The sequence below is a fragment of the Cyprinodon variegatus genome, unplaced genomic scaffold, assembly GCF_000732505.1.
Source record: "Cyprinodon variegatus isolate N-32 unplaced genomic scaffold, C_variegatus-1.0 Scaffold541, whole genome shotgun sequence".
NCBI lineage: Eukaryota > Metazoa > Chordata > Actinopteri > Cyprinodontiformes > Cyprinodontidae > Cyprinodon > Cyprinodon variegatus.
Window position 1 is genome coordinate 590,351 of NW_015150994.1, and position 11,602 is coordinate 601,952.

General features: G+C 34.9%; 2 protein-coding genes across 3 annotated transcripts; both read right to left on the reverse strand.

Moving 5' to 3' along the window:
• Positions 1 to 1,575: 1,575 nt before the first annotated feature.
• On the reverse strand, positions 1,576 to 9,158 carry LOC107095376 (gamma-glutamylaminecyclotransferase C-like). 2 transcript variants are annotated; one of them, XM_015391435.1, is made up of 3 exons: positions 9,080 to 9,158; positions 6,569 to 7,047; positions 1,576 to 1,635 (listed from the first exon to the last, which is right to left on the reverse strand). In XM_015391435.1, exons 1-3 carry the CDS (start codon positions 9,131 to 9,133, stop codon positions 1,632 to 1,634), a joined length of 537 nt encoding a protein of 178 aa, XP_015246921.1. In that variant the 5' UTR covers positions 9,134 to 9,158; the 3' UTR covers positions 1,576 to 1,631. The 2 variants fall into 2 exon arrangements, with proteins under 2 accessions (XP_015246921.1, XP_015246920.1); XM_015391434.1 differs by lacking the exon at positions 1,576 to 1,635 and having other exon boundaries at positions 5,821 to 7,047.
• Positions 1,609 to 2,115, reverse strand: LOC107095373 (gamma-glutamylaminecyclotransferase C-like). The gene has a single exon (XM_015391432.1). It carries the CDS (start codon positions 2,100 to 2,102, stop codon positions 1,632 to 1,634), a length of 471 nt encoding a protein of 156 aa, XP_015246918.1. The 5' UTR covers positions 2,103 to 2,115; the 3' UTR covers positions 1,609 to 1,631.
• Positions 9,159 to 11,602: the final 2,444 nt, after the last annotated feature.

An 11,602-nucleotide genomic window follows, 5' to 3' on the forward strand; every position in this document is an offset into this window, starting at 1 on the left:
AGATGTTTCTGGTGCTAAGATACATTTGTTACAGTTTACACGATAAAAATACTAATATACTGTGTTTCATTTTAGTCTACAGCCCTGCTGTGATACATATGACAGACATTTGTTGACTTAATGAATAGGAGTAAAAAAGGTTGGAAAGGCTTTGAAAAGAGAAATAAATTTCAAATAGGCTCCAAGGCTTCTATATAGATGGAGAACATTTTTAAAACATTGAATAACTGGATTTTTGGTTTAAATTTTATCACTCATAGTTGAAGAGTACCCATGAAAAAGACTTAAGACTTTATTATACTATATTTGCAAGGATTTAGCAGCGTCTTGAGTGCTCCCACTGAGAGATGTTTCTACACACATTTTAAGCTTGTAGACTTAAATTTTTTCCATTAAAGGCAATATGAAGAAACGGGTAAAGCACGTTGACAGTTGGTTAACACTCACAAGAAATAAATCTTACAATAAAGGCAGAATTCATGCACCTTAAAGGTGAAGATGTCTTGTTAGCTGTTGAAGATGCTGGTAAGAGGAAGCAAAAGAAATATATATCACTGGTTTCTTTTAAGATCAGTCTGTTTTAACTGAGCTTTAGTTGACCTCTCTTGATCATCTGCTCGGTTTGGAACCAATTCAATTCAGTTTATTTATATAGCGCCAATTCACAACACATATCATCTCAAGGCACTTCACAGTTCACCAGATCATACAGTCAAATTGATTTAAAGTTTTCTATCTAAGGAAAACCAGTTGATTGCATTGACTCAGACTCAAATACAATCCCTCACACTAAGCATGCTTGTAGCGACAGTGGAGAGGAAAAACTCCCTTTTAACAGGTGTCCGAATCCTGCATCTATTACAAAAAAGCTTGCTTATTCACCTAAGCATCTTGATTCCTAGGTTAGGGATTATAGTCTAATATGTGGAAGAAACAGGATAAACTTTGTAACTAGAAGGGACACAGCTTTGGATTCAATGTCATAATTTGCCCTTCTCAGCACCCAGAGGCCACAGTCCCTGACATCCACTCAACAAAGTAAATTACAGAACATGGTTGTAAGCCTCTTTTCCCAGTCCTCTGTGTGACTTTCAAAATATGTCTCAACCTCAATGGCCCGACAGTGTCCAGAACTTGAACCTCATCAACTCCTGGTACCCTCTAGTTGGGGAGCTCTTTAATTACTATAACCACCGAGTCAAATTGTGATCGCTAAAGCAATGAAAGCACCAGAGAAGGAATCATTAACCACTTTAGTGTAGACAAGACAAGATATTTTTATTACATATGAACATGTCTCAGACTTTACTGCTCTTACAGCTCTACAGCTAATAGTTGATTGTCTCCTAGGTAATTGGTCATAATAAGATAACATAGACTTTCTGATCACTTTTTGAACAAACAAACTAGAGATCTTACAGAAAATCAGGCTTGACAAAACAAAGGAGCTATAAAAAAAGACACTAACACAGTTCTAAAAACAGACTATTTCATCAGTTCTATCAATTGTGACTCCTTTCACCCAATATCAGCAGCAGGAACTCTTGATCCCCTTTCTATGGATTTAAAGGCAGTAACAGTACAGTACTCATTTGCACAGAGGTAGAAGTCTAACTTCACCGGGCAGAGGCCTATTTTCGGTCTTCCCTCAGTACAAACTTTAGGCTATGATCTCCGTTGGAGTCGTAGCTCTCGTACGTCGGCAGCGAGGGCCAGTCCGGTTGGTAGGTTGTGGTGCTGTACACAAACGCCTCTGTGATGCTTCCAGGTGATAGCTTCTCCTCCTTCTCCTCTCTGTCCGCCACCTCATTGACTTCCAGCTCTACAACTGTCCGCTGGTACATGCTGGGGACCTTCTCAAACCAGTCCAGATATTCCAGCATCTTTTCGTCCACTCTGTAGATCTCCCCATGGACTCTATTGCCTTGTCCCGGGAGGTTAAGGAGGAAGGGGATGTTGTACTTAGTGGCGATCACCAGTGGGTACTTCTGGACGGTGACGGCTGTGGCAAGAAACTCTGCCTTTCCATTGTTACTGTCTGTCATGTAAGGGTAGTTAGGCTGGGCCCTCTTTAAGGAGCCGTAAACAAAAACAAGATTCATGATAATAGAAGGCACCTGAGGAAAGGAGGAGAAAAATACATATGATTCTGTCTTTCAGTTGTTGTTTTGTTCAAAGCCAACCCAATATAATCTTGTTAGTTGGACCAGTGCAAGATTATATTTGTACTCTCAGGAAGTAATTATCTACCAGTGTCATTCATTCAGCAGATGGCCGCTCACACTGAGCCTGGTTCTGCTGGAGGTTTCTTCCTGTTAAAAGGGAGTTTTTCCTCTCCACTGTCGCTACAAGCATGCTTAGTGGGAGGGATTGCATTCGAGTCAATGCAATCAACTGGTTAATTTGACTGTATGATCTGGGTCAACTGTAATACTTCCCGAGATGATATGTGTTGTGAATTGGCGCTATAGAAATAAACTTAACTGAATTGAAACTGAATAGAATTCATCCCAGTATCATATGTATAATTGTAAATTAAAAACTGCTGGATCTGTATTTAAATTGATCTGCTTTTCTTTATTATCCTATCCCAGCTGATTACCATGATATCAATTATTATTTACACAACCATATTCTAAAAATAATGTTTAATAAAAAAGCAAAAATAAGGTACTGTAATTAGGTAGATAGATATTAAAGCACAGATTAAAAGGGTCACTGGTTACATATCTGTAATATTAGCATAAAGTAATCATTAGTATTATCTTTATTCTTGTACTACAGATTTAGGATGGTACATATGCTGGTACACATATAGAGTAAATGTGGGCCAAGTACTACACCTTGTGGCACACTTGGCTGCGGAAATGTCAGAATTAATTCTTTTCACCATCAAGCAACTTATATTGGAGAATCATTAAAGTACATTAAAGATCTGTACAACCCAGTTAAGAATGTATTGACTTTTCTGCTAAAGAAGATTACATTTTCGGCAAATCAAGCCTTTTTTCCCCACCAATGCTCTTATTTGGCTTTTATAACTCAGGATGACTTCAATCCATCTCTTATTGTTCTTAGTTATGTACTTATACCGGTAACTAATAAACTAGAACTAAATTCGCACAACTAGCTGCAAACATTGAGTTGGTTATATTTTCAAAACAACTCTGAATCACTGTTTTCAAGCATTCATTCTATTGTCCTCACAAAGGAGAGAAATAAAAGCTGGTATTTGAAAGCAATGTATGTTTTTTGTCATTTTTAGGGGAGAAAAAAATAGATCTTTTGAAAGGATTATATTTTTAAGCCATATCGCCAATATTTATCATCAACAAAAATAGACCAAGCTAAATTACAGAAAAATAACCTTGTAACTGAAATTTAACTAAACCTAATAAATGTATGATTATTTTTTTTTTACTTTCAGGTCTGTAACTTTGACAGCCTAATGTTAAATCTGAATTGTTGACCTTCAGTGCTTTTAACAAGACCAGAGCTGTTTCATATCATTCTTAATGCTACTTATCCATTTATTATATATTTATTTTTATTATATACTATTTTAGCACCTTGGTATTAAATGGTTACTGCAATGGCGTAACGACACAACAATAGGCCCATAAGCAACATTATCTGGGTGGGCCCCATAAAGTGCGACACTCTGGATTACCCATAATTCCAAGATGTAGTGTAAAAAAATAAAATACTCAAATACATCGTTCTTTTAAGATTTTTATTGCGGTTTGACACGTTTTATATCATGAACTATAGACAGTTATTAACATAGTAATTAAAAGTACCACTGTCTGCTTTGCTATTGGTGTCGTGTTTAAACAGCTCACCATCATGCTGACATCTGACATATGTCGGGGTATAAATACGAGTCGGTCGGCAATTACACAAATCAGATCGGTTTTTAAGAGGAGTTTATAGCACCCTTAAGGCTGAAATCAGGTGTCTTTCTACGCAATTGCTCCTACTCTCACTGAATACCGATATTTAAGAAACTGGATTAGTGGATAGTGCTTGATTATTTATTACATATTTTCAAACACATTTTTATCGCACAGTGTCTTTACCTGAAAATCCAAGATAAAAGTAAACAGGTGCAGGGGTCTTCTTCCCGGAAGCAGGAACGTGTTTAAGGAGTTAATGGGAAGAAACCACGTGCTCACACATGCGCACAATCTACACAGATAGTAACTTTTGGTGTTTTCTATAAACCTCAGTATATCCTTACTTTTTCTCCTTTACTTTTTTGGTTTAAAAATAAAAACTACCCATTTGCTTTTATCTTCAATACAAGTCAATTTAACTTGATTCCTCTGATTCTGTTGACCTCGGCTGTGATTTATAGTCATATACTGCCATCTACTGGAAGACAAAGGTACTGTTCATTTAGAAGGTAGACTGATTAGAAATGTTGCTCTACAAAAAAATTGGTAAAATCTTTGTCTTTCATCCCCCTACCTATGGGGATAGTAGTAGTCTGGTGAAGGAGCAGTCACTAAATTGATCTGTCATTGCGCTCTTTGGAACACTAACCAGTGTTTCAAGCACTGACATTGGCATTGTGAGTTTATTACAGCCTTATATTACCTACCTGTTGCATGTCAGAATTAATGTTTTCCCCAGTAGTTCTGTCTTCTGTCAGGAAATACAGTTATCTTTATTCTGCACATGGAAAATATTTGGGAAAGGGAGTTGGGTCCTCGATCTAAGATCAAAATGTAATATTTTTATAAAGCTAGAGCCATGGATGCCTCCTTATCTGTTAACATGTATAATGTAATGATATGGCAGACTGAAGTTGTATAAGATGCTTCTTTAACTGTGAATCGTGCCACTTCAAGAGATACAGTAAGACCCCGGATGGTAAGCAGCTGCATTCCGTAACTCAAAGCAACTTCTCTGATCTGAGTAAGATTATAATTTCTATCAAAATCTGTTGTCTTTTCTCCTTGTTATTTACATTATGAGGTGTTATTTAAAGAGTTTGTTCTGAGTGATCTCATTTCAGGAAAAAGAACCCAGAGAAAGAAAGCTCCAAGGTGTAAACACAGCTTCCTATTAACACTAAGGTACTATCAAATAAAGGAAATAAATGCTTGATAAATTTGAATATGGCAAAGATCTGGTGTAGGTGCCATCAGAGTTTACTCATTTCAATATTTTAATATTCAGTTAAAACAAGAGTTAGTACCTACTTGTATTAAAATTAAACGCTCAATCATAAATAACTTTCAGTAAATTTATATCGTTTATGTACATTGGTTAAAAAGCACGTTAAAATGTAAGGAGAAACCTATGTTTTTTGTGCTGCATGCACCTGTTTTTCAAGGAGTTTCATCAGAAAGCTTTAAGACTATTTTTGTAAGAAAAGCTGTATAAATTATCTTCATTCCTCTGGAGTTTATGCGGCCAATGAGTTCTGACAGCATTTTTTTGGGGCTTTATAAGACGTGTCAACAATAAATGGCTATTAACGCCAAAAGAACAACGTTGAGCCTTGATTATCTCGAGAGGAGTAACATCTGGTAAACAAGTATAAGAAAGAACCCTGGAGACAAATAGAAACTAATGACAGATTTCTATCGCAAGCTAATTAATAGTTTTATTCCTTTTGGTGGAAGGAGGTTTTCCATCAGCTCAGCAGAAAAATCTTCACTCCTCCCTTTTCAGCCTTTAATCTTAATCTCTATCTTAATATAGATGTAAAATGTGCTTTTTACTATGTTAAAAACTAAATAAAATGTATTTAATAAAAGAGGAAAAACTGTTGGGTCTAAAATGTAATAATCTGTTTATTTAAATGTAATTTTAAATGAATGTTTAAGGAAGGGTCCATCCACCTTTCTGATCGGCCATATTTCTGTCATTCTGTATAAAATTATTTAAAAAAATCCAAAGGGACTCCTCCAGAATAACAGACGCTCGCAGCAATATATTAACATCTTTTTAAACTATTCCAGAAGTACTATTACATCTGTATTGCTCACACCAAAAAAAATCTAACAATACAGTAGAAAAGTTATTACACTAGCATAAAAGAAAAATAATATTACACTTCTCTTAAAAAAATTGCTTGTTACTATATCAGGGATTCTTTAAAGACATTTTAGGCATTATTTCCCCACCTTTCTCCCTGGATCTGAAGGAAATATGATAATCAAGGAATACAGCAGTTAAAACATTTATAAAGGTGTCATTCATGTCATTTTTCCAACAGATAAGGCAAGGCAAGTTAAGGCAAGTTAATCCACACATACAAAGTAGAAGAAACAAGCTTGAACATGTTTTCTTCAGTAGTGGAGTCTTGCGGCGTCGGTTTGCATACATGCTATTTTAGCCATGTGCTTTATTATGTAGGAAAAAATGTACCTGCTACTTTCCATTTTAGTCTTATATGTTTCTTTTAAAGTAAACCATAGGCTTTTTTGACTTATTTAATTAATAATGCCAGCCTCTTCCTGTTTGTCATATATTCAATTCCACTTCATTTGCGCACAGATTTGTTTTGGCTTAACATGTTTTTGAAAATGATTAACATCAATGCACTGAAGCCCAGTTTCGGTCTTCCCTCAGTATAAACTTTAGGCCATGATCTCCGTTGGAGTCGTAGCTCTCGTACGTCGGCAGCGAGGGCCAGTCCGGTTGGTAGGTTGTGGTGCTGTACACAAACGCCTCTGTGATGCTTCCAGGCGATAGCTTCTCCTCGCCCGTCCCTCCTGCCCACTCACTGATTTCCAGTTCTACAACTGTCCGCTGGTACATGGTGGGTATATTTTCAAACTCATCCAGGAATTCCAGCATCTTTTCGTCCACCCTGTAGATCTCCCCATGGACTCTATTGCCTTGTCCTGGGAGGTTAAGGAGGAAGGGGATGTTGCACTTAGTGGCGATCACCAGTGGGTACTTCTGGACGGTGACGGCTGTGGCGAGGAACTCCGCCTTTCCATTGTTACTGTCTGTCATGTAATGGTAGTTAGGCTGGGCCCTCTTTAGCGAGCCGTAAACAAAGACGTGATTCATGATGATAGAAGGCACCTGAGGAATGGAGGAGAAAAAAAAACCTATAATGAGTTTTTTTCTTGCTATTCTTTTATTCTGTCCATAAACATCCAAAAAAAAGGGTTTGTCCAAGATAAATTGTTGGATCACGCCCTGGACAAACTGGTTTCAATCAAACTGAAAGGTAATTGGAGCAATCCACATAAATACTAAGCATTAACATGCATCTAAATGTGATTGAAAGCTGCTGGTAGATATAAACTGAATGTGGCCAAGTAGTGGTCCCTGTGGAACACCTTTGGTTCCTTCCGCCTTTTTGCCCTGAGCTATTAAGACGCTTCGTGTCTAAAATTCAGGAAGTAAAAATGGATGAAAATGCTGATTATTTATGTTATATTCAGTTGGATAAAAAAAAACACTTTGCAGCTTTAGAAAAAATTCCTGACAATAGAAATAAGTTGAATATAACTTTGTAAACTGATATTGATCGTTTTTTTTGTGGAGGCGTTGGTGTGCAGATATTGTCATTTTATATCTAAATCCCCTAACTTTAATGAATTCATAGATTATATACAAAAGGCATTGTAACAATGATTTTGACCGTCTTTAAAAATAAAAAAATATTCTAGATTTTAAATTAAAAACTCATTTATTTGACCCTTCCTTATGGCAAAGGAGCAGGAAGAGGATAACGTAACACAAACAATTTGCTCTGTATTTGTATTGACAATCTCTAACTGACAAAGATGCCAAACACAAATTTACTTTAAAAAAAACCGAGAGAACAAACTCCTCTACCCTCCAGTGCATTTCTCAAAACGAAAAGCGGACTGGTTATTTACTATTACTGTATTAGGAATTCATGTAATCTATTGGGTTCAGTAACCTGCTGAAATCCCCTTCCGTTGTTAAAATACTTAAAAAAATTTAATGCATTTTTATGATAATTAAAAACTAGGTGGTCTTAACTTAACGGTAAAATCATAGTCTATTTTCATGAATATATTTAATGATACATTTCTCAGAAATGACTCTTACAATGTGCAATATGGCAATTTGTTTTGTTTTTTTGTCTTTTTGAGGTTTTCCACCTACTTAAATAATGATTAACTGTAAACAACACAAGAAGAAAAAAAAAAAAAAAAGGAAAAGATGAAACAAAAGTTTGGTCATTGAGTGGAACCCAGTTAATGTTCAGCTTCAAGTGTTAAGAATTAATCATTTGACAACAATTAATCATTTAATCTGTAAAAAGAAACAAAAACACACTGCAAAAGCTCTTATTCTAAGTATTATCTAATCCATTGTGTAAAAAGCTATGATAAGAACTGCTGAACAGTGCAGCTTTGAGTCTAAAGTCTCAAATAAAAAGGTTTATTACTTTACTGCTGCTATAGCTGCGCTGTGGCTCTTTGCAGCAGCAGCCCTGATAGGGTGTTATTTATATGGATGGTGCATCCTCTTAATAGAGACATATTTTTGAATGGGGGGAAATAAATTATTAGATCACTAAAACGTCAAATCTACTTATATTTTTATAGATAAATGCATTTGCGACATCTAATCCATCTCTGCAACAAAAAGGGCTGTTCAATGATATTTATATCATGTATGATTTACTGAAATTTGAAATCAAAACACTTTAAATGATTGATCGCAAACTACATTATTTACTTTTTCTATAAGCTACTTTTTTTCTTCATTGTGAAACCTTTACTTAATTCATAAAAGCTGCATCAAATAACTTTCCCTAATGATCCATACCAACATTTTACATAGAATTCAATAACATGTTTTTTAACCTTTATAATTTGCAAAACAAACTTTTAAAGGTTATTTTTCTCCTTTAGGCTATCAAAGATCATATAATAGTTTATAACACTATTTCTGTAAATTTGACTATTGTTGCTTTGCAGCGTTAAGGCCTTTAAACATGCATGTATTCATGTCAGTTAGTACAATATTAAGCGATCTGCATAAGAAATACTTATTAAATAAAATTCCTTTATTTTAATGAATTCCTGCTGGTTATTAAGTACTAAAGCATAAACCAGTGCAGACGTCTTACCTTGCACGAGGAAAAGAACAGGTTGGACTTTTGTGTCATGCGGAATAATCGCATTTTCCTCGCGCATGCGCACAAGCGACTTCAGCAAGGACCACTGACGTCAGCTCTGACGCTGCGTCTCTCCGACCTTCTTTACTCAGTAATAAACATTTATTAATTGATTATAATAACTAGGAAGAAAATTAAAAAATACAAATACTCTCTAATGTACCCAACCATGTGATTAAATTCAGATTTTATCTATTTAATTCACACGTACTTATTTGTGCTATTAGGCTTTGTTTTAAATTAATTATTAGCTATTTAAAATGAGATTTCCCCTGTTTTTTCTTTTTTATTCCTATTATTCCTTTTATTTCTATTTCATTTTTTTGTGCATTTCTTTTTTTGATTGACCAGCGGTAGATTTATACTGAATTTAATGTAGGTTTTTGTTGTTGTTATTATAATCTTGTTTTCAAAGTGATTCTAAAAATAATTCCTTTAAAAATTGCCCAAATGTTTTTATTCTTCAATTAAGTGTGGTGAAGATCGCTGAAAGACTGATCCTCAGATCGTTTTTATGAATCAATGTTTAAAAAAATATGATTTAAATACATATATGTACATAAATGTATATATATATATATTGTTTTTTATTGTGTGCGATACAGGTACACTTGAAACTTAATCCTTATTTACCTTGATATACTGTATATACCTGGATATACTGTATTATATATTGTTTATTCTTAATGCACCTTTTCCTCCTTGTTTGCACCTTTTTTTGACTTCTATGCCAATATGTGACAAGTGAATTTCTCCGCTGTGAGATCAATAAAGCTCATCTAATCTAATCTAATCTAATCTAATCTAATCTAATCTAATCTAATCTAATCTAATCTAATCTAATCTAATATATATATGTTATTTAAATGTATAGTTTTAATATTAATTTAACCAAAACCCTCTACTCTCTAGCTACTCTCCCTTAGACACATTGTAGCCTTGCTGCTCTGAGGCCTGAATGAAATAAATATTAGTAAGTAAATGTAAAATCAGCTCTCCTAAATCAATATATGTGAAATCAATAGGAGATTTTTTTTAACCACAACTGGACCTTGAAAGTTAACTAAAAATCCTAAGAGAAACTTGAAACAAATGTAAATTAGGATGTACAGTAGTCAAAACCCAGATTTCAATGAGTTGACTTGATATGGGTTGTACATTCAACACATCTGCAGTCTGAGTATTTTCATATGACTGTGGATTGTGGATATCTGAATTCTCGATATCATCAGAATGTGATTCATCTCTTAATAGGCAACAGATCTCCCCACTAGCTATTAATTCAAACGCTTCACAGAAGGAGGGCTGTAAATAAAAGCATGAAAATAAGGCATTTTCCTGCAAATAGGAAAATCTGCAACTTACACAGCTGGCTCCATTAAAATCCACTTAACAGAAATGAGAAATGGCCATTTGGCTTTAATATGTATACAGCTCTAAATATAAATCAGAATTATGGCACATTTTTTTAATTTTGTTTAATACTCCAGAGGTTCTTTCAGACCTGGAGTCAAATGTAATCATTACTAAAGTCTGAGAGGATGCTGGAGCAATGTGAGCAGATAGTGGCTCTGAAGATGAATTATGTAAAGATTAAGCTCTTTCCAAGTGTTTCATTGTTTAAATGAGTTGTTCTTAGGAGCTCAAGTTTATCAGGGAATTTTCTTCCTAAATTAAGATGCCTTGTAGTAAATCTATCTGCTGACTCAGCCTGCAGAAAACCTCCTGAGATCTAATAAACGTTGTGCTTCTGCAGCATGAAATCTCTTCACCAGCTCCACTGATGCGATAAGGAGAAATATGTCATTTCTTTCAGCCAAACGGGGTCTTTATTTTCTTTTCTCCAATCTGGGTTCAAGTCAGCAAAGAGGATAAGAAAATAAATTTAAGAACTGATGGTGGAGAAAAGTTGGGGAGGAAATTGTCACTTCTGATCTCAAATCACTTTCGGAGCAATTTTCTCTAATTTTTTTTGTTGTTGCAGTTTTCTACCCTCTTTTGTTCTTCTCTTAGAGAAGTTTCTGGAGCTTCAATTGCTGAACATAAATATTCAAATTTTTATCCTTTTAATTTCTAAAATAAGCTCAGTAAGTAGTCTGAAAGTCAGAAAACCAACTTCAAACTGATCCTCCTTTCAGAGCAAAAAGGAATAAAAAGCTTTCAAACAACATTTTTATCTATGCAATTAAAACAAACTCAATTCGATGTTTCCTTTAATCAGACCCAGTGAGCAGGCATCCATCCAGGAGAGACAGAGTTATTACTTTATAACAAAAACACAGCTAAGTGTCTGATTTTCACAAGCCATCAAATGTTGGAATGAAATTACAGAAATTCAGAATCTGTTTTTGGAATCTGTCCCATAAATTTTAGCTATGCAACAACAACAATGTTCTGGTGAACAAAAAGTAGAAGTTTCTGCATCATTATTTCTTCTCCATCAGCCGTGGTTTTCTAGCCTGACGAAGTCCTACT

Coding starts and splice junctions, on each gene's coding strand:
- LOC107095376 (XM_015391434.1), bottom strand. CDS start 9,133: ATGCGATTATTCCGCATGACACAAAAGTCCAACCTGTTCTTTTCCTCG. Junction 7,048..9,079: donor TGTTCTTTTCCTCGTGCAAG/GTAAGACGTCTG, acceptor TCCATTCCTCAG/GTGCCTTCTATCATCATGAA.
- LOC107095373 (XM_015391432.1), bottom strand. CDS start 2,102: ATGAATCTTGTTTTTGTTTACGGCTCCTTAAAGAGGGCCCAGCCTAAC.